The 23,382-nt window shown below is 45.5% G+C and overlaps 1 protein-coding gene across 1 annotated transcript in view; it reads right to left on the reverse strand.

The window, feature by feature from the left end:
- Window positions 1–10,728: 10,728 nt before the first annotated feature.
- The window catches only part of LOC134395814 (uncharacterized), a gene marked incomplete at both ends in the record, with an annotated part of 217,491 nt that continues 204,837 nt past the window's right edge, over window positions 10,729–23,382 (reverse strand). The window contains 1 exon segment of the mRNA XM_063121973.1: window positions 10,729–12,331. Within this exon segment, the coding sequence (XP_062978043.1) occupies window positions 10,729–12,331 (1,603 nt within the window).

Genomic DNA, 23,382 nt, shown 5'->3' on the forward strand with positions numbered 1-23,382 from the left:
AAGTTTTCTTAAACTTACTTTGTTTACAGGAGGGAGGATCCCAGACAGAGAAGGGGGAGGTGGGAAGGAAAGAAATGGGTCAGGTCAAGGCAAGGGCAGCATTTCCCAATCACTTTACCTTTCAGGTCTCTTTCTAAAGTTGATCTACTATCCAAGACACAGAGCCATGTGTCTTTGTCAGGGGGCTGAGAGTTCAACCGTGGCATAAGCAAAGCGCTTGAACACCCTCCAAAAACCAGCCAGGAGGAAAGACAGAACCTCCCAGACATTCCCTGATATCCAGCATCTTCTGCTGTAAAAACAGCAGTTTGGTGTCTACGAATGCTCTTCCTGTCCTGTTGGGAGGAGACTCTGCCACTGGCTGAAGAAGGATCCCCTCCTTCCCCAGAACTTCATAAACCCATTCAGTTTTCCTGTGATCATAAGAACATGAAAAAAGCCATTCTGGATCAGAACAAGGGTCCATCTACTCCAGGATTCTCTCCCCACAGTGGTCCATCAGCTGTTGTCCATGAACTCACAAGCAGAACATGAATGTCACAGCACCCTCCAGCCCATGTTCCCCAGCAACTGGTGTACATAGACACACTGCTCAGGATACTGGAGGTAGGATATAGCCATTCATAGCCTTCTCCTCCAAAAAATTGTCTAACCCGTTTAAACAGTCAAAATTCATGGCCATCCCTGCATCCTCTGGTAGGGAATTGCATATTTTAACAACGGCCTGCTCTACACATGACTATACTTGCAGGTGTCATTGGAAATTGGGGCATCTCTTCCTTAGAGGACATGTAAAATAAAGATGAGGGAAGTATTAAGAACACAGTCCCTGTTAGTCATCAGGATGAAATGCTCTCACCTGCTCTTGGTCCTCTGCCTGGCTCAGGAGGAAGCCTTCTGCCAGGGCCACCGCCTGGGAAGTGGTCTCCGCTCCACACTCTCTGACCCAGCGCTCCACCTCCGGGGACAGGACAGCCAGGAACGGCTCCAGGACCACCAGGTCCAGCATCTCAGCTTTCGTGTTCCTTTCTGGCTTCAGCCACTGGCGGCAAAGGAGGTGGAGTCGGCTGCAAACCTCTCGGGGCCCTTCTGCCTCCTGGTAGCGGAAGTCCCTGAAGGGCTGAAGCTCCACGTCTGAGCAGGTGTTGCTCCCAGGCTGGTCCTCCTGCACTCTTCCTTCCCAGGGCTCTGCACTGCTCCCTCCCTGTATGTTTCCTGCCTCAGGGCCAGCAAAGCTTTGCTCTTTCATCTTCACTCTCTTCTGCTCCCACCAGGACTCGAAACAGTCTCCTTCCTTGGCTGCCAATTTCTCCTTTGAGGCAGGGACTGTGCTGCGCTGTAGGAATTAAAACGGAGAGTGTGAAGGAGGCACACCAGGGTTCTCCGTGAGAAGGTTCCCACCTTCCCACCTTGGCAAAACCTGGTAACGGAGCCAGATGGCTGCTTGGCTGATCATTCTGCTGAAGGATGGCTGAACAACCGCCCCCCCCCTCCAGCAACAAGGCCCATGTACCTTCCCCAATAATTTGCTTCCTGTAAACACCAGCCTGGCAAGGTAGGCCACAGGCCCAAACTTCAGTGCTGATATTTCGACGGGGTGTCGAGGAACCCTGGAAAGGCGCGTCTCCTCTAAGTGGGATCGCTGAGTGGTGCTCAAAGACTCTAAGACACGGTTTTCTCTTTCGAGAAAGTTTATTACAAGCAGCGCTTAGCACTGCGAGGCGGAAGCCCTCAGAGGACCCAAAGAACTGCCCGCTATTTTCAGGAAAGCCTTAACCTCCTTATAGGGTCACTCCCCTTCGAAACAAGGCAGAACCGCTCCATGGAATACGTCAATCATAAAACAGTAACAGGTAAGCCTCTCAGCCAGTTGTAAGCAAGGATTTTATGCATGTGCAGAGTGCAATCTTTTCAAGGACAGAAAAACAAGATGTCAATGATTACTGAGAAACTTGTGCCCGTCTGTTCATTTCATGGTTAGCTGTTTCTAAAGCAAGCCACGACACCCTCTAACGGTCCTAGGAGGCACACAATCTTGTGAAACTAGTGTTTCAATACCCTTCACAAGACTTCGTCTCATGGTTGCAACCTTAATACATGTTCCAGTTACTGCGGAAGCGTAGATACTTTGATTTCTAGAGAAGAGGCCCAAAGCAATTATATTCGCACAGGGTGGGCTCAGGGGAAGCCCACATAGCTATTTGCTTGAATTCTTCGACAGGGTGCAGCTGAGAAGAACAGGCCCCCCTCCTTGTTCGTAAGAGCCAGCACCTGTCTCCAAGGGGGCTCCGCGACCCCCGTCCCAAAGGAACCAGATTTGTGGTTGAAAATGAAGTTCTGACTCTGCCCCAACGGGAGAGAGAGAGAGAGAGTGTGTAACCAGAGCTGAATTAATGCCATTAAAAGTTAATAATGTGTGAACGTTTATTTTAAAAGTTAAGCTAGAAAACACTGAATACTTTTTCAGCTTTTTAAACACATGAAATATGCCACTAAGGAAGCCTTAAGAGATGAATGGTTTAGGGTGACCCTATGAAAACGAGGACAGGGCTCCTGTATCTTTAACAGTTGTACCGTTAGATCAATGTTCTTTCACCCAGGGACGAAATCCAAACAGCCCCTAAGCACAACTCCACACTTTCTGCGACAGAGGGTTCAAAAGCGCTTTATTGATTAGTAATCAAGGTCTGGTCTCTTCAAAGGGAGCAATCAGACAAAGACATTGGGAATTCAGCACAGCATTTGAGCCTGCAAGGGGCAGGGCCCTGTTGAAGCATAAACCAATCAGAACATAACACTGGAGCATAGCTAATTTTGCTAAACAGTTCTCTCTGTTCTGTAAACAATACCTTTGGCCTTACAGTAAGTTACAGAAAGTTAACTTTGACCCAGGAGCACTGGAGCCGAAGCGCTTGTTTATGTTAGATAAGACAGATGCGAGGATGCACTCAAGGAGATATTCTCGCATACATGACATTTTGCCTGCTGTATAATGGCTACTTTTCAGCTTCCTTTAGAAAATGGAGGCACCTATGCTAACAGTACTGCAGTACGACAATGGAACCAGTGACCAAGGGAGGTTGTGGGCTCTCCCACCCTAGAGGCCTTCAAGAGGCAGATGGACAACCACCAGTCAGGGATGCTTTAAGGTGGATTCCTGCATTGAACGGGGGTTGGACTTGATGGCCTTGTAGGCCCCTTCCAACTCTACTATTCTATCATTCTAATGTAAAGAATAGGTATCCTGGTACAGTTTAAAACAGGGAGAGGAAACAAAACGCAATGCGTACATGACACCAGAACACCTTTTGTCTGAGAAATGTGGTCCTTCAACACCCTGTTACACTGAGTTCACAAGAGGAGTCTCTTCCACCTTTGCTCTGGGTCTGCAACATCCTGTTCTTCAGATCTCTGCCTGGGGATAGAGAGCTACATCTTCCTCTGAACCTCACGCCATCCCTGCTCTCTTTCCTTCCTTTTCTGCAAAAGTTTCAACTGTAATGTTACGTAATTGAACACTTTTAGCATTGCATCCAACTAGTTTGGACTGGTGGAAGTTGAAGTAGAGCTAAATAACACTTCAACTGCCGCTAGTTGGGCCACGTAGTGTTTTCATATTGTTTTCTTACAGCCCAAGCAAAAGTTAAACTGTAGAGTATTTTGCACAGCGTACCCATGTATGTCATTGTAATCATTACATGTTTCACATTTTGCTTCCGTATGAGATGTTCTTTTGCATTTACTTCCTTTATGAACCATGCATATCTTAAGGCTCCCTTAGTGTCTCTCTCTCTCTCTCCCATTGGGTCAGAGTCAGAACCTCTTTTTCAACCAGGAGCCTGATTCCTGTGTGGCCAGGGTTGCGGAGACCAATCTGAGACAGGTCCTGGGTATTAAGTTGGCCACAGCTGGATCTAATTCATGCAGCTCTCTGTTTGAATTCCTAAAGGAAAGTCCTTGCCTCAAAAGGGAAATTGGGAGTAAAGGAAGGAGACATTTTTGATGCCTGGTGGGAGCAGAAATGGAGAAGAGAGGAAAGATGGAAGAGCAAAAGTTTGCTGGCTCCGATATTTTGTATGAACACATTTTAAGGAAAAACATTGGTTCTTTAAAGGGCAGGGTATTTACCAAAAGCTGAAAGTGCCAGCCCTTGCTCTGGTTCTACATCTCCAATGAACCAGAGTTTCTCTCCCAATCCGTCCCACCGCTCCCTTTCTAAGCCCTCTCTGCTCCCAACACTTGAACCCCAAACAGGGACCTGAGTAACAGCGGTTTCTCCCCACTCTCAGGATGTGAAGATCGGGCTCACCTGATACATCAAAGAGGGACGTCCTAAAACCAGCAGCAGGCTCCCTTCTTAATCAACAAAAGCGCCCCAGGTTGTATTTCGAAGGCCTCGTGACCAAAGTGGCTTATGAATTTTGCTTATTCACTAGGTTTACATCAGGGAGAGGAAACAAAACAAAAATTGCAATGCAAACAGGACACCAGGGCAGCCTTTTGCCCGCAGGTGGGACATTCCTCCTCCCCACCCGGGACCTTTCCTCTTGGGTCCCTCGCAGACCCCCCTCCTTTCTGCAGCCTTCCCTTCCGCGATCCCCAAGTTATAGGGAGGGAAGGAGGTGCAAGGCGGGGGTCTCCTGGAGAGGCCGTAAGTGGGTCAGTCCCCTGGGGAGGGGGCTCGGGGCACCCTCTCTCTTCCCACCCACGCCCTGCCCCAAACCTGCACCCCCTGCCCTGGGGGGGCTCTCTTTCCGCCCCCTCCCCACTGGGACCCCCTTGCAATCTGCACTCACCGGCTCCTACGCAGGGGAAAAGAGGCTGCAGACAGCGGACAGACGAAGCTCGCAGGGGCAGGGGGGGAATCCCAGGCTCCTTTGCAATGGGGGGGAGGAAGTGTGGGGACGGAAGGGAGGGGCCTCATCCAGCCTGGGCTCTAGGACCCAGCCCCCTCTCCGCCTCTTTAACCCTTCGGTGGAGGCAGCACTAGAGAGCCGCAGAGGCTCCTGGCAAAGACACAGACCTGGGAAGGGGGCTTTTCCACAATGGGGATGTGTCTTTTATCCCCCCAGCAGCATCGCCGCCCCATCTGCTCCTGGGGGCTTTGTGGGATCCACAGCCGTTTCCCCTTTGAGTGCGTAACGCAGCCTCCGGCATGGGAGCCCTCCGTCCTGCTGCCTGCCCTTGCTGCAGAATAGTGTTCCCCAACCTGGTGCCCTTCAGAACTCTAAACAAGAATAGATGCTCTAAAAAGAGAGAGGTCAAGTAAGGTGAGCCTATGAAAAGGAGGACAGGGCTCCCGTATCTTTAGCAGTTGCATAGAAACAATAATTTCAGCAGGTGTCATTTTTATAATATGGGGAACCTGGTGAAATTCCCTCTTCATCACCACAGTTAAAGCTGCCCTCTTTTAAATCTGGTCACTCTAGTATAGCTCCTGCAGCTTTAACTGTTGCGATGAAGAGGGAATTTCACCAGCTTCTGCATGTATACAAATGACACCTGCCGAAATTCCCTTTTCAGCACAACTGTTAAAGATACAGGAGCCCTGTCCTCCTTTCCATAGAGTCACCCTAATGTTAGGTGAAGTTTTATCAGGGTACAGGAAGATTCTGGATCCATGGAGCCGCTAGTCATGAGGACTAAAACGCACACGGCAACTTCTTCTCATGGTGGCCTCTTGTTCCACACCTGGACCCCTTCTTTGAGAGCAGGTCTGAATCCATCTCAGGCTCAAGGCAGGAAAACCTTCGGCCCTTCTGGAAATAAGAGGTCTGCTGATGAATCAGAGTTTCTCTCCCAATGCATCCCATGGCTCCACTCTAAGCCCTCTCTGTTCCCTGCACTTGAACCCCAAAAAGGGGCGGAAGCGAACTGATTTCCACCCGCTCTTAGGATCATAGAATCATAGAATAGCAGAGTTGGAAGGGGCCTACAAGGCCATCGAGTCCAACCCCCTGCTCAATGCAGGAATCCACCCTAAAGCATCCCTGACAGATGGTTGTCCAGCTGCCTCTTGAATGCCTCTAGTGTGGGAGAGCCCACAACCTCCCTAGGTAGCTGATTCCATTGTCGCACTGCTCTAACAGTCAGGAAGTTTTTTCTGATGTCCAGCCGGAATCTGGCTTCCTTTAACTTGAGCCCGTTATGTGAACAGCAGGGCTCCCTTCATCCCTAAAAGCAGGATATATTAAAGCCCATGAAAGCATTTGCCCATAGCAAATCCATACTTGCCCACAGAGAAAACATAGCGCAGTCCTTGTCTCTCAGTCAGCTGCACTTAGGTTTTATTTAGTGTAATTTGATTTTATATTTCTGACTTTTAATCTTATTTATTGTGATTAATTATCTTCTTGTGTTGCATTGTTTGGCATTGTAGTAGTAGTATTTATTTACGTTGTAGTCATGCAATACATCTTAAATCACATCACAAAATTCATGCAGGCAGAAGCTCTATCAGCGCTCAAACTGTGCAGTGAGCGTCCATCATAGCAAAGGCTTGAAATTGCTTTGAAGGTCGCACATAAGGAAGAGTCCAGTAAATTCTAATAGTAACTGGAATGTGGAAAAACCTTTCCATAGAGCAGAGCCCTTGGTTTTAGAAGACTCCGTTACAGGAGAACGAATACAATTGGAGTAGAATATTTCATCAATCAACTTTGATGACCCATAGAAAACCTCTGGGGAAAGCGTGGGGGGCGTGGGGGAGCAGGCTGCACGTTTTCTGAACTCCAGGAAAGTGCACAGATCGCATTCGCCATTAGCCTGGCTGGGGAATATTTGCGCCCGGATGGACAATCCCTGTGGGAGAGGCTGCTGCGGCAGCAGTAGTGGCAGCAGCAGCATGGGGCGAGGTGGCGGTAGTGGTGGTGACCAGTGAGGCAACGCAAGGCAAGGCGGGCGCTATTTAATAAATTCTTACCCGTTGCATCCGTACAGTACTGTCCCCAAAGGCACAGACTAATATATGTAAGGTGCCGGAAAGCACACAACTACCCAAACCATAAATGGGTTTCTTGTTAATCATCTCTCTTCACTAGTGATTTGGGTAGTTGTGTGATTTCAGGCACCTTATATATATTAGTCATTTAAAAACTACTGCCTCCTATTTATTTTCCCCCAAAGTCACAGACAACATGTCTTCCTAGCATAATTTTTTATTATTATTACAAACACCACAGACATCCATACCACAAGAACATTACAAAGAGTACAAACAAAAGTACAATAAAAAAATCATTTAAGGTTAAGGTGTACTTTCGGCTTTCTTCATATCAGAAATGCGAAGTATCTTTTCTCATTCCTCCATTACATTTAACACAGTAAACAAATTCATTTCTTTCTTCTATCTTAACTATATCTCCACAGACAAATACATCGTTTCTCTCGGTTTCTTGCAAAAATGCTCTCAGAGCTTTCTGTTCAGATATAAACGTGGATGTGGACTTTTCTCTCGTTATCGATGTGAGTTTTGCCATCTCCGCCAACTCCAACATCTTCAATATCCATTCATTTTTTTGAATTCAAGAGTGTGTTTGTATCCAGAATGCTTTGGCTTTTTTACAAGTCCACCAAAGATGATAAAAGTTTCCTCCTTCTCCTAATTTCCAACAGTTTCCCGAGGGACTCATACATTTCAGCCAACTTTACAGGAGACATATACCATCTGTACATCATATTAAAAAATTCTCTTTAAGTCTTGAACATAATGTAAATTTCAAACCTTTCCACCCCATATTCTCCCACTGTTCCATTGAAATGTTGTATCCAAAGTTTTGAGCCCATTTTATCATAGTCTTTTACCTGCTCATCCTCCGTCTCGTACTTTAATAAAAGTTTATGTATCTTTGAGATAACATGTTCATCATTTGGACATAACGTCATTTCAAATTCAGATTTTGATTGCTCAAACCCACCATTCTTTTGTCTATTTTAAACCTTTCCATGACTTGTGCACAAGGAAACCTAATTTGTACATGCCAAAACAGTTATGACCATCTTTCAGCAGTTCCTCCCTTGATTTTAACTGAGATTCATCTTGTGACATTTGTAATACATCTTTATATGTCAACCATTTAGGCATATTTATCAATTCCCTTCCATGAATACCCCCCCGGGCCGATATCCAAAGTGGTATTTTATGACTGAACCTTGGTTTCCGTTAACCTTGGCTTTATCGTACCACAAATAGCCATGCCATCCAAATCTCAATTCGTGTCCTTCCAGTTCCAACAGTCTCCTATTTTTCATCAACACCCAATCTTTCATCCACATTAAACAGCAGTCCAAGAAATACACTTTGAGGTCTGGTAGGCCCAGCCCTCCTCTTTCTTTCGCATCCTGCAATATTTTAATTTTAACTCTTGGGTTTTTTGATTGCTGTATAAACATAGATCTCTCTCTCTCTCTCTCTGTCACTGCTCAAATGCTAAATCCAATGTTACAATGGGTATTGTTTGAAACAAAAATATTCTAGGCAAAACATTCATTTTAATTGTTGCAATTCTCCAAAAGTGACAGTTGAACCTTTTCCCATCTTGCAAAACCTTTAACTTCATTCCAAACCTTAACATAATTATTATGAAATAACATAAAATTCATGTTTGTCAAGAATAGTTCCCAAATAAGCTTGGCCACAGCATAAAGAACTTGATCAGGAGGGCTTTAAACTGAATCTTATGGGGCTGGGAGATGTAAACTTGAAGGCAACAGTAGAAGAAGGCCCATGCATCCTAACGCAGAGAACAGCTCCAATAGTGCCCCAAAATATTGTCCAAAACAATATAGGAACAAAGACAGACTATAAAGCACATAGTCTTCAATGCCTATATGCTAATGCCCAGAGTGTGGGAAACAAACAGAATGAACTTGAACTTTTATTACATGAAGGCAAATACGACATGATAGGTATAACTGAAACTTGGTGGGATGACTCCCATGACTGGAATATAGCAATTGAAGAATGTAACTCGTTCAAAAAGAGCAGATGAAATCGAAAGGAAGGCGGAGTTGCACTATATGTTAAAAATACCTATCCCTGCACAGAAACACAGGCGGATCAGACTGGGAGCCCCATCGAGAGCATCAGGGTTAAAAGAAATGTGGTGAGGACTAAAAAGAAAATTATAATTGGAGTCTACTACTGATCACCCAATCAAGGAGAAGACGAGGACTAAACTTTTGAGAAACAAATTGCCAGTGTTTCAAGGAAGTGTGATGTAGTAGTGATGGGGGACTTCAGTTACCCTGATATCTTTTGGGAAACAAATACTGCCAAAAGTGTGGGTGATCACTTCCTCCTACAGAAAGTGGAGGAAGGAACTAGAGGATCAGCAATCCTTGACTTGATATTGATCAGTAGGGATGACTTAGTGGATAAAGTAGCAGTTACGGGAACTCTGGGGGAAAGCGACCACCTCGTACTTGAATTCTTGGTTATAAAGGAGACAAAAGCTGAGTGTAGCTGTACACATACTCTGGATTTTAGGAAAGCTGATTTTAATAAGCTCAGAACTATGATAAGCAAGGTCCCATGGCAAGTGACCCTAATGAGAAAAGGAGTCCAAGATGGGTGGGAGTATTTTTAAAAAGAAATTTTAACAGCACAATTACAAACCATTCCAACAAGGAAAAAAAGTTAGAAGACAACAGAAGAAACCAATGTGGCTCCACAAAAAGCTTAGAGATGATCTGAAAACAAAAAAGGGATACATACAGGAAGTGGAAAGAAGGCCAGGCTACAAAAGAAGAGTACAGACAGGTGGCACAGAAGTGCCGAAATGGCGTCAGGAAGGCTAAAGCTGACAATGAGCTGAGATTAGCGAGGGATGCTAAAAGCAATAAAAAGGCTTTCTTCAGATACATGAAAAGTAAAACACACAGGAAAGAAATGGTGGTTTAACTGCTTGACGAGGATGGGTAATTGATAACAGATGACAAAGAAAAGCCTGAAGTGCTGAATTCCTACTTTGGCTCAGTCTTTTCCCAAAAGCGGGTCTATGACCCCTCTGGAGAAAGTGAAGCACAAGTTCAGGGGGAAGGATTGCAATCTGAGATTGATAAACACATGGTCAAAGAACACCTAATTTCCTTGAATGAGATCAAATCTCCAGGGCCTGATGAACTGCATCCTAGAGTAATGAAGGAGCTAGCGGAAGAACTCTCAGAACCGCTGTCTATTATCTTTGCGAAATCATGGAAGACGGGTGAGGGGCCGAATGTCTGCACGAGGGTAACGTTGTCCCTTCTTCAAACAGGGCAAAAAGGAGGAACCTGGGAAAAGACAGGCCAGTCAGTCTGACATCCATCCCTGGGAAAATTCTGGAGCAGATTCTAAAGAAGTTAATCTGTAAGCACCCTGAAAACAATGCAATAATTACTAGAAGCCAACAGGGATTTGTCAAGAACAGTTGGATAACCTCCCTTGTGAACTGTGGGAATGCTGTGGATGTCATATATCTTGACTTCAGCAAAGCTTTTGACAAAGTGCCCCAGGATATTCCGATAAACAAAAGAGCTAAAAGTGGGCTAGATGGAACAACTATTAGCTGGATACATAGTTGGCCACAGACTCAGACTCAAAGAATGCTTATCAACAGTACCTTCTCAATCTGAGGGGAGGTAAGGAGTGGGGTACCGCAGGGATCAGTCCTGGGCCCAGTGCTCTTCAACATTTTTATTAAATGTTGAAGAAGGTGCAGGGAACGCTTATCAAGTTTACAGATGACACAAAATTCTTTGATGCAGCTTAAGGCTGCTGCTCTGAGCAAAGCTCTTCTCGCACTCAAAGCATTTATAGGGCTTCTCCCCAGTGTGAATTGTTTGATGCCGCTTAAGGTTGCCGCTGTCAGAAAAGCTCTTCCCGCACTCAAAGCATTTATAGGGCTTCTCCCCAGTGTGAATTCTTTGATGCCGCTTAAGGTTGCCGCTGTCAGAAAAGCTCTTCTCGCACTCAAAGCATTTATAGGGCTTCTCCCCAGTGTGAGTTCTTTTATGCTGCTTAAGTTTGCTGCTTTCAGAAAAGCTCTTCCCGCACTCAAAGCATTTATAGGGATCCTCCCCAGTGTGAGTTCTTTTATGCTGCTTAAGTTTGCTGCTGTCAGCTAAGCTCTTCCCGCACTCAAAGCATTTATAGGGCTCCTCCCCAGTGTGAATTCTTTGATGCTGCTTAAGGCTTCTGCTTCTAGAAAAGCTCATCCCGCACTCAAAGCATTTATAGGGCTTCTCCCCAGTGTGAATTACTTGATGCTGCTTAAGATGTGTCCTCTGAGCAAAGGTCTTCCCACATTCTAAGCATTTATAGGGCTTCTCCCCAGTGTGAATTGCTTGATGCTTTTTAAGGTTGCTGCTTTTAGAAAAGCTCTTCCCGCATTCTAAGCATTTATAGGGCTTCTCCCCAGTGTGAATTGTTTGATGCCGCTTAAGGCTGATGCTCTGAGCAAAGCTCTTCCCGCACTCTAAGCATTTATACGGCTTCTCCCCAGTGTGAATTGTTTGATGCCGCTTAAGGCTGATGCTCTGAGCAAAGCTCTTCCCGCACTCAAAGCATTTATAGGGCTTCTCCCCAGTGTGAATTATTTGATGCCGCTTAAGGCTGATGCTCTGAGCAAAGCTCTTCCCGCACTCTAAGCATTTATAGGGCTTCTCCCCAGTGTGAATTGTTTGATGCCGCTTAAGGCTGATGCTCTGAGCAAAGCTCTTCCCGCACTCAAAGCATTTATAGGGCTTCTCCCCAGTGTGATTTCTTTGATGCTGCTTAAGTTGTGTCCTGTGAGCAAAGGTCTTCCCACACTCTAAGCATTTATAGGGCTTCTCCCCAGTGTGAATTACTTGATGCTGCTTAAGCTGTGTCCTCTGAGCAAAGGTCTTCCCACATTCTAAGCATTTATAGGGCTTCTCCCCAATGTGAATTACTTGATGCTGCTTAAGCTGTGTCCTCTGAGCAAAGGTCTTCCCACATTCTAAGCATTTATAGGGCTTCTCCCCAGTGTGAATTCTATGATGCTCCTTAAGGCTTGAGCATTGAGTAAAGCTCTTTCCGCACTCTAAGCATTTATAGGGCTTCTCCCCAGTGTGAATTGTTTGATGCCGCTTAAGGCTGATGCTGCGAGCAAAGCTCTTCCCGCATTCTAAGCATTTATAGGGCTTCTCCCCAGTGTGAATTCTTTGATGCAGCTTAAGCTGTGTCCTCTGAGCAAAGCTCTTCCCACACTCAAAGCATTTATAGGGCTTCTCCCCAGTGTGAATTGTTTGATGCAGCTTAAGGCTGATGCTGTGAGCAAAGCTCTTCCCGCACTCTAAGCATTTATTGGGCTTCTCCCCAGTGTGAATTCTTTGATGCAGCATAAGTGTTTCTCTGCGAGCAAAGCTCTTCCCACACTCAAAGCATTTATAGGGCTTCTCCCCAGTGTGAATTCTTTTATGCAAGTTAAGTTGTGAGTGGAAAGTGAATGGTTTTTCACACACTAGGCATTGAACGTTAGAATGAATCTTCTGAGTTTTACTCTGTTTCTTCCTTTTACGAATGTTCTTTTTATTTGGTGCTTCTAGTATTGGAGTTTCACAGACGTATGATCCTTCCAAAGAAATAGATTCATTTTCCCTCTTCTCTTCAGTTTCAGTTTTCCTTCTCTGGTGTAGGCCATTTTTCTTGCTCTCCCTGTGATCACCTGCAAGTATAAACACAGAAATCATCTTGAAATCTTGGAACAAAACAAATGGTTGCTGATTTGATTCACAGGATAAAAAAAAAATCGTTGGTGAGGCAGATCCTTCCAAACACATTAAATATCCCGACAATCAATAGAACTGAGAACTAGACTGCCATACAATGCTTTCATCTATATGGAGTAACTCAAATAAAGTAGTTGGGAGAATAAACGAACAACATAAAATACTGTAAAAATAAAATACACTTAAAATCTGCCATTGTCTCCTAGCTGATCATTTAACTGGGAACAGGAAAGTGGGAATTCAACCCTAATGGTTATTTTCAATGGCTAGTTAAATCTTAAAATGAAAAGCAAGCTTTCCAGAGCTGTCTTCTGAAAAGGCTTAACTCTCCTCTCCTCCATGGAGACCATTAAGATAATATCTGTAACATCTTCAATATGATGCAGATGCAATTATAGCAGCAAAGTCAGATGGATTGGCAGCCATCTCTGCCACAGAGCAAGTCCATCAATGGGCTTTTCTCAACGTTTTGTCAGGTCTTCGGAGTCAATGACGTTTGTATTCTGCACTGACACAAAGAAAGAAGAGCTGAAATTCCACCTTCCAGGATCTGGCAAAGAGGCAGAGAGGGAGCCTTACCCAGAGGAATCCCATTCCTTACCCAGAGAGGCCAGGATCCCACGATTCTCCGCCATGACTTCTTTGTGCAGAGTCCTCTGGCCTGGATCCAGCAGAGCCCACTCCTCCTCCGAGAAATGCACGGCCACCTCCTCAAAGGTCACCAGACCCTGAAAGAAGAAGAAGAAATGATGTTCTCTTTAAGCATTATGTAGCAATCCATGAAGACAAGGATGGTGAGGTCCGCCTTCTGAATGCCAAAGCACTGCGAGTGACATTCAAGGCCTTCCTAGCAGCCATCTTCCTTGATGGGCTTTCGGAAGCAGGCTAAAAAATTTTGTTCAAGCAGGCCTTTGGAGAATAATCCAGCCCTCCATCTTTGTTAATGTCTTATAATTTTGTTGTGTATTTTTAATTGTTTATGGTTTTGTTTCCCTCCCCCCCCCCCATGTATATTTTAAACTTTGTAAGGCCGCCTTGAGGCCCAGCATTGGCAAAAGGCGGGATACAAATAAATATAATAATAATAATAAGAGCAAAGGCTAAAGGGGCAGGTTCTTCCAGGACCAAAGAGATGCGCAGGAGACGGAGGCCCCCAGGACTCCCCTACCTGCCCAGGCTGTGCAGAAACCGCTTCCACTCCACCACCAAGCCAACGAGGCCCAGAAGGAGCCCCCAGGATCAGTTCACTTCCCCTGCAGGTTGTTTTGCTCCCTGTGAGGAAGGTAAAGAAGGTGAGAAGGTAAGTTCACATTCTTAACTATTCCCATTTTCATTGTTTATTTTCATTGTTTTTTTATTTATTGCATTTGTTTACCATACCATAGCCGAAGCACTTAAAAACAATATCCAAATATTTAAAACTGCGAAAATATACAATATACACATACATATAAAACTACTATAACAAGTTTTAAAACTATGACCCTATAAAAACAGACCCAGGCTAATTAATTACATATTACTAATTACATATTGCTAATTACATATTGCTTGACCTGGCACTGAAAAGATAACAATGTCGGTGCCATGTGAACCAAATTGGGGAGATTGTTCCACAGTTGGGGGGGCCACCACAGAGAAGGCCTCTCCTTTGTTGTCGTCCTCTGATCTTCCCTCTGAGTAGGTGCCTGGAGGAGGACCTTAGTTGGTGAGTGTGTAAGACCGGGCCAGAGTGGGTCTGATACCCTCGAACCACGTTACTAAACAACATTTCCTTTTTGAGTATCTCCCCCAGCAAAATCAGGCTCAAGGAGAACATTAAGACAGCTCATGCACTTCAGGCGTAATTGAGGGAGGGAGACCATGGGGAAAAACATCCCACTAATCCTTACCCAGTGAGGAGGGTCCTCTGTCCCCCTCCTGCAAGATCCACCTGTCCAGCGGCCTCTGTGTGGTTCCTGGTGGAGTCTTCTCTGCCTCAGGGAAATCTGTGGGTGCTCTGGCCAAAATCCCCTCGACCTGAAGCAGGAGGGAGGATTCCAGGCAGAGAAGAGCGATTAGAGAAGGAAAGAAACGGCTCAGGTCAAGGCCAAGGGCAGCGTTTCCCAATCGCTTTGCCCTTCAGGTCTCATTCTAAAGTTGATCTACCATCCAAGCCACACAGCACAGGAACTTGTGTCTTTGTCAGGGGGCTGAGAGTTCAACCCTGATATCCAGCATTTTCCACTGTAAACACAGCAGTTTGGCATCTACAAATGCTATTCCTGTTCTGTTGGGAGGACTCTCACACTGACACTCTGATCCCCTCCTTCCCCAGAACTTCACAAACCCATTCATTTCTCCTGTGATCATAAGAACGTAAGAAGAGCACAAGCAGGACATGAGTGCAACAGCAACCTCCTGCCCACGTTCCCCAGAAACCGGTGTACATATAATCATAGAGTTGGAAGGAACCTACAAGGCCAGAGTCCAACCCCCTGCTCAATGCAGGAATCCACCCTAAAGTATACCTGAAAGGTGGTTGAACAGCTGCCTCTTGAAGGCCTCTAGTGTGGGAGAGCCCACCACCTCCCTAGGTCATTGATTCCTTTGTCATACTGCTCTAACAGTCAGGAAGTTTTTCCTGATGTCCAGCTGGAATCTGGCTTCCTTTAACTTGAGCCCGTTATTCCGTGTCCTGCACTCTGGGAGGATCGAGAAGAGATCCCGGCCCTCCTCTGTGTGACAACCTTTTTAATATTTTAAGAGTGCTATCTTGTCTCCTCCCAATCTTCTCTTCTCCAGGCTAAACATCCCCAATTCTTTCAATCTCTCCTCATAGAGCTTTGTCTCCAGACCCGTGATCATCCTCATGGCCCACCTTTGAACACGCTCCAGCTTGTCTGCATCCTTCTTGAAGTGTGGTGCCCAGAACTGGACCCAATACTCAAGATGTGGTGTAACCAGTGCTGAATAGAGGAGAACCAGTTCTTCACACAATTTGGAAGCTCTATTAATGCATCCAAGAATAGCATTTGCTTTTTTTGCAGCCACATCACACTGTTGGCTCATATTCAGCTTGCGATCTACAACAATTCCAAGATCCTTCTCCTTTGTAGTATTGCTGAGCCAAGTATCCCCCATCTTGTAACTGCATTTGGTTTCTATTTCCTAAATGTAGGACTTGGCATTTATCCCTATTCAATTTCATCCTGTTGTTTTGAGCCCAGTGCTCCAGCCTATCAAGATCACTTTGAAGTTTGTTTCTGTCTTCCAGGGTATTAGCTATCCCAGCCAATTTTGTGTCATCTGTAAATTCGATAAGCGTTCCCTGACCTCCTCAACTAATTGAGGAGTAAGTAATCTCTGAAATTTGCTCCTGATTAGGCTGCTTTTCAAATCCTAAAACGTGTAGCAACCATACTCACGGACTGTATGCTCCCTTAAAGGGGACTGAGTGGACTGATATGATGCTTAAAACATAGTTAAGACAAACCTAATAATACTTGCTGCATAAGAATGAAAATATGTATCAAAATAATGTCAAGAAATGACAGAAAAGGGATACAATAGAGCTGTACTTTAAAATAGAACAGGATTACAACCAAGGCATCCATTTACACTCTTCGTTGAGTCCTTGTGGTTGTAATGTCCTTAAGGTGAAAATCCAGAATATTTCCCTCCTTCATAGTTGATGTTCTACTCTTGTCCCATATCCTCCAATCCTTTCAATAATCCAGAATCTCAGGTCTTTGTCATCATGGCCCATATCAAGAAAATGCTTGTCCAGACGTGGCTGAAGTCTTTTGCAGTGAATGCAGCCTTTGCGATTCGTGCCATCAAGAGTCCATGTAATTTATTGTACATTGGTATGGCCACAAGAACCATCAGAACCCGCATCTGTGAGCACAAAAGCTGCATTCGCTCCAAAAGTTGAAGTTTTCTTAAACTTACTTTGTTTACAGGAGGGAGGATCCCAGACAGAGAAGGGGGAGGTGGGAAGGAAAGAAATGGGTCAGGTCAGGGCCGAGGGCATCATTTCCCAATCGGTTTGGCTTTCAGGTCTCATTCTAAAGTTGATCTACCATCCAAGCCACACAGCACAGGAACTTGTGTCTTTGTAAGGGGGCTGAGAATTCAGCCCTGGCATAAGTACTCTCAGAACCTTTCTATATTGTCTTTGCAAAATCATGGAAGACGGGTGAGGTGTCAGATGACTAGAGTAGGGCTGACATTGTCCCTATCTTCAAAAAGGGCAAAAAGGAGGAACCTGGGAACTACAGACCAGGCAGTCTGACATCCATCCCTGGGAAAATTCTGGAGCAGATTATAAAGAAGTCAATCTGTAAACACCTTGAAATCAATGCGGTGATCGCTAGAAGCCAACGTGGATTTGTCAGGAACAAGTCCTGTCAGATTAATTTGATCTCATTTTTTGATCGGGTAATCTCCCTTCTGGACTGTGGGAATGCTGTGGACGTCATATATCTTGACTTCAGCAAAGCTTTTCACGAAGTGCCCCATGATATTCTGATTAACAAACTAGTGAAAAGTTTGCTAGATGGAACAACTATTAGGTGGATCCACAGTTGGCTACAGAATCGGACTCAAAGAGTACTTATGAATGGAACCTTCTCAAACTGGGGAGAGGCAATGAGTGGGGTGTAAAGGAAGCATGCCCCAGCCAAGCTGGCTTTTCCAATGGATTTTGCACAGATCCCCAGAACAAACGCACACAGCTCACAGTTGGAGGGTTAAGCCCAAATTTATTCAGGATAAGGGTAGGATACATAGGATTAGCATTCTAAAACTACTAAAACATGCAGATACATATAAGAACCCAGACCAAGCAAACTAGAAACTAAGTTGCAATATCATACATCACCCAGCCATGAGGTCAGCCAGCTCAGAAAAAAACCCCTTCTCAAAGAATACCCTTTATAGATACTTTCCTCACTCATTCCCCCCTCCCTTCGGCTCACCCTGCTAAGATCTTTCACACCTTCCCCCGAGATGTTAATTTTGCTCAAGGCCGGTCAGCCTTGCCCCAAGCGGTTCCAGGATGTACCAGAACCCCCCCATGCAGCTGGCCGCTTATCTGTGCTGCTCCTAAAACCATAACAATAAAATAATTTAACATATTAAAACCAGCTATTCCCAGTATGAATTTACCCCTTCCTTACATGGGGTACCGCAGGGCTCAGTCCTGGGCCCAGTGCTCTTAAACATTTTTATTAATGATTTGGACGAGGAGGTGCAGGGAACGCTGATCAAATTTGCAGATGACACAAAATTGGGTGGGATAGCTAATACTCTGGAAGACAGAATCAAACTTCAAAGTGATCTTGATAGGCTGGAGTGCTGGGCTGAACACAACAGAATGAAATTTAATAGGGATAAATGCCAAGTTCTACATTTAGCAAATAGAAACCAAAGGCACAGTTACAAGGTGGGGGATACTTGGCTCAGCAATACTACAAACGGGAAGGATCTTGGAATTGTTGTAGATCGCAAGCTGAATATGAGCCAACAGTGTGATATGGCTGCAAGAAAGGCCAATGCTATTTTGGGCTGCATGAATAGAAGTATAGCTTCAAAATCACGTGAAGTACTGGTTCCTCTCTATTTGGCCCTGGTTAGGCCTCATCTAGAGTATTGCGTCCAGTTCTGGGCTCCACAATTCAAGAAGGGCGCAGACAAGCTGGAGCGTGCTCAGAGGAGGGCAACCAGGATGATCAGGGGTCTGGAAACAAAGCCCTATGAAGAGAGACTGAAAGAACTGGGCATGTTTAGCCTGGAGAAGAGAAGATTGAGGGGAGACATGACAGCACTCTTCAAATACTTAAAAGGTTGTCACACAGAGGAGGGCCAGGACCTCTTCTCTATCCTCCCACAGTGCCAGGTACGGAATAACGGGCTCAAGTTAAAGGAAGCCAGATTCCAGCTGGATATCAGGAAAATGTCCTGACTGTTAGAGCAGTACGACAATGGAATCAGTTGCCTGGTGAGGTTGTGGGCTCTCCCACACTAGAGGCCTTCAAGAGGCAGATGGACAACAAATGAGAAACTACAAAGAGCCATTCTGGATCAGAACAAGGGTCTATCTAGTCCGGCATTCTCTCCCCACAGTGGTCCATCACCTGGAGGTAGGATATAGCCATCAGGACTAGTAGCCATTCACAGCCTTCTCCCCCAGGATTTTGTCTAACCCCCATTTTAAACCATCTAAACTGGTGGCCATCACTACGTCCTCTGGTAGGGAACTGCATATTTTAACCATCCAGTGTTAGCTTAACTATCCTCCAATGAGGGCCTGCTCTACACATGAAGAGCAACTATACTTGGGAGTTGGACCTTTGGAAATTGGGGCATCCCTTCGTTAAAGGACATGTAAAATAACGTTGAGCTAAGTATTCAGAACACAGTCCCTGTTAGTTATCAAGATGAAATGCTCTCACCTGGTCTTTGTCCTCTGCCTGGCTCAGGAGGAAGCCTTCTGCCAGGGCCACCGCCTGGGAACTGGTCTCCGCTCCACATTCTCTGACCCAGCTCACCATCTCCCGGGGCAGGACAGCCAGGAACTTCTCCAGGACCACCAGGTCCAGCAGCTGAGCTTTCGTGTGCTTTTCTGGCTTCAGCCACTGGCAGCAAAGGTGGTGGAGATAGCTGCAAACCCCTCGGGGCCCCATGGCCTCCTGGTAGTCCCTAAAGGGCTGAAGCTCCACGTTTGAGCAGGTGTTGCTCCCAGGCTGGTCCTGCTGCACTCCTCTTTCCCAGGGCTCTGCACGGCTCCCTTCCTGGATGTTGCAGGAGACGTTTTCTGGTTCAGGGCCTGCAAAGCTTTGCTCTTCCATCTTCATGCTCTTCTCCATCGCTGCTCCCACCAGGACTTGAAACAGTCTCCTGCCTTGGCTTCCAATTTCTCCTTTGAGGCAGGGACTGCGCTGTAGGAATTAAAATGGAGATTGTGAAGGAGGCACACAAGGTAGACCTGGTTAAAGTTCCCAACCCAGCCACCCCCCTCCCACCGGTTCCCAGTGAAACACTGGAACTGGAGCCAGTTCACCTGAGAATAATCACACTTCACCAAGGCTTCAGGCAATTTATTAAATCAGAGTAAGGCCCTGAGCGTATGAACAATTAACAGGAGACAGGGGAGGGTGTGTGTGGGGAAACAGTCTGAAAGTTACAATGCAACTAAGAGGCCACAGCAGAAATTAAACAACTTTAAAAGAGCAATAAAAGCCACATCATGGCAAGCTGTTGATTCAGAGCCACCCAAAGAAAGACACTAAATCCTGGCTTCCTAATACGTGATGGCACGGGGGTCCCTTTGCCACCCTTCTGAACCCCGAGCAGAATGATCCTTCCCCAAATGAACAGGGACCAAAAACTAGAAACTATCTAACTGATCCCCAGAGCTAAGCCGGTGGGGTGGCCTGGCTGCACCAATCCACAAACAGCAAGCTCCCCAGGGCTCCCGGTGAGGCGAGAAGGTTCCCACCTTCAGCTGCACAGATCACCAACCCTTTGGAACGGCCTTGGGCTACCGGCTGCCTTGATAAAACCTGGTAATGGAGCCAGATGGCTGCTTGACTGATCATTCTGCCGAAGGACGGCTGAACAACGCCCCCCACCCCCCACCCACCCCGGCCAGCTGCAAGGCCCAAGTGCCTTCCCTAATAATTTGATCTTGTAAACACCAGCCAGATTCTCTTTTTTTAGAAGGTTTATTACGAGCAGCGCTTCGCACTGCCAGTTGGAAGCCCTCAGAGGACCCAAGGAACTGCCCACTATTTTCAGGAAATGCTAACATACTTATAGGGTCAGTCCCTTTAGAAACAAGGGAGAACCTCTCCATAGAATACACCAATCACAAAACAGTAACAGGTAAGCTTCTCAGCCAGTTATAAGCAAGGATTTTACACATGTGCAGAGTGCAATCTTTCCAAGGACAGAGAAACAATACATCAATGATTACTGAGAAACTTGTGCCATTGATTGTGCCAATGATTACTGAGAAACTTGTACCACAGGGCTCAGTCCTGGGCCCAGTGTTCTTCAACATTTTTATTAATGATTTGGACGAGGAGGTGCAGGGAACGCTTATCAAATTTGCAGATGACACCAAATTGGGTGGGATAGCTAATACCCTGGAAGACAGAAACAAACTTCAAAGCTGTTTCTAACAGTCCTAGGAGGCACACAATCTTGTGAAACTATTGTTTCAATACTCTTCACAAGAGTTGGTCTCATGGTTGTTGTTATTATTATTATTATTATTTATTATTTATTTATATAGCACCATCAATATACATGGTGCTGTACAGCGTAAAACAGTAAATAGCAAGACCCTGCCGCATAGGCTTACATTCTAATAAAATCATAGTAAAGCAATAAGGAGGGGAAGAGAATGCATACAAGCGCTGGGTAGGGTAAACAGGCACAGGGTAGGGTAAAACTAACAGTATTAAGTCCAAACAACATCAGGTTTTAAAAGCTTTAGGAAAAAGAAAAGTTTTTAGCTGAGCTTTAAAAGCTACGATTGAACTTGTAGATCTCAGATGTTCTGGAAGAGCGTTCCAGGCGTAAGGGGCAGCAGAAGAAAATGGACGAAGCCGAGCAAGGGAAGTAGAGACCCTTGGGCAGGCGAGAAACATGGCATCAGAGGAGCGAAGAGCACGAGCGGGACAATAGTGTGAGATGAGAGAGGAGAGATAGGAAGGAGCTAGACCGTGAAAAGCTTTGAAGGTCAACAGGAGAAGTTTATATTGGATTCTGAAGTGAATTGGAAGCCAATGAAGAGATTTCAGAAGCGGAGTAACATGGTCGGAGCGGCAAGCCAAGAAGATGATCTTAGCAGCAGAGTGGTGGACAGAAACCAACAGACTGATGTGAGAAGAAGGAAGGCCAGTGAGGAGAAGGTTGCAGTAGTCCAACCGAGAAATAACCAATGCATGAACAAGAGTCTTGGCAGAAGAGACAGACAAAAATGATCGAATCCTGGCAATATTATACAGGAAAAAACGACAGGATTTAGCTACTGCCTCAATATGAGGAATAAAGGAGAGCGAGGAATCAAATATAAAGCCAAGACTACGAGCTTCCTTGACTGGAGTAAGTGTAACATCATTGACAGTAAGAGAGAATGAGAGATGAGGAGAAGGTTTAGGAGGAAAAACAAGCAATTCAGTCTTTGCCATATTAAGTTTCAAACGACGATGAAGCAGCCAAGCTGAGATATCTGAAAGACATGGTGAGATACGATCGTGAACATCAGGAGAAAGTTCCGGAGATGACAGATATAATTGTGTATCATCGGCATACAGATGATATTGGAGGCCATGAGATTGAATAAGCTTGCCCAAGGGCAACATGTATAAAGAAAACAACAACGGGCCAAGCACCGAGCCTTGCGGAACCCCTACTGAAAGGGGAAAGGAGGAAGACGAGGTGCCATTAGCCAACACGCTGAAAGAGCGACCCGCTAGATAGGAGGCAAACCAGTTATAGACAGAGCCACAAAATCCAAGGTCATGAAGGGAATCTAAAAGAAGATCGTGATCAACCGTGTCAAAGGCTGCAGTTAGATCAAGGAGAATAAGAACGGAATAAAGGCCTTTAGACTTGGCAATAAGAAGATCATTGGTAATCTTAGTAAGGGCTGTTTCAGTGGAATGCAAAGGACGGAATCCGGATTGAAAAGGATCCAGAGCAGAGTTACTAGAAAGAAAATCAAGACAACGAGAGTAGACCACACGCTCCAGGATCTTTGAAACAAAAGGCAACAAAGAGACAGGTCAGTAGTTAGACAGAGATAGCCTATCAAGAGTAGGTTTCTGGAGAATAGGAGAGACTGCAGCATGTTTAAAAGCAGAAGGAAATGAACCAGAGGACAGAGAAAAATTAATAATATGAAGCAAGGAAGGGAGGATAGCAGGGATAAGATTAATAAAGACGCGAGAAGGAATCGGATCACGAGAACAAGTGGAAGGCTTCGAAGAGTGCAGTATTGTAGACAGTTCATCAGCTGAGACCGAAGGAAACGCAGAGAAATTTGCAGGAGGAACTGACAGATGAGGAACAGGAACTGGAAGAGGAGCAGAGCTGGCCAGATCAGAGCGAATAGTTTGGATTTTAGCATTGAAAAAAGAGGTAAAGTTATTAGCAGACAGAGAGGCGGGGAGAGATGGTGGATTAGGCTTCAGAAGAGAGTTGAAGGACGCAAAGAGCCACTGAGGATGCCTAGCATTTGACTGGATCAACGTTGAGTAATACTGCTGTTTGGCCAGTGAAATGGCAGAAGAGAAAGAGGAGAGTATTGACCAAAAGCTGAAAGTGCCAGCCCTTGCTCTGGTTCTACATCTCCAACAAACAGTGTCCCTTCTGTTATCAATCGTGCTGCTCTATGCGAGATGCATGTGAGAAAAAAATATTGTGCAGCCCCTGTATTTAGTAAGGATATAGAACAGCGTTCCCTTTCCTGCTGTCCCAGCTTTCCTGACCATGGGACATACTGACTTGCAATGATGGGAGTTGTAGTCCAACACCTTTGGAGGGCACCAGGTTGAGGAAGGGCTGCTCTAAACAAAAAAAGAGAAGTAGGGGGCCCTAAGTTGTTCGTCATCAGTTTTCCACAACCCCACAGTCACCTCTGCATATCCTATTCTC

Source organism: Elgaria multicarinata, chromosome 3 (genome assembly GCF_023053635.1).
Source record: "Elgaria multicarinata webbii isolate HBS135686 ecotype San Diego chromosome 3, rElgMul1.1.pri, whole genome shotgun sequence".
NCBI lineage: Eukaryota > Metazoa > Chordata > Lepidosauria > Squamata > Anguidae > Elgaria > Elgaria multicarinata.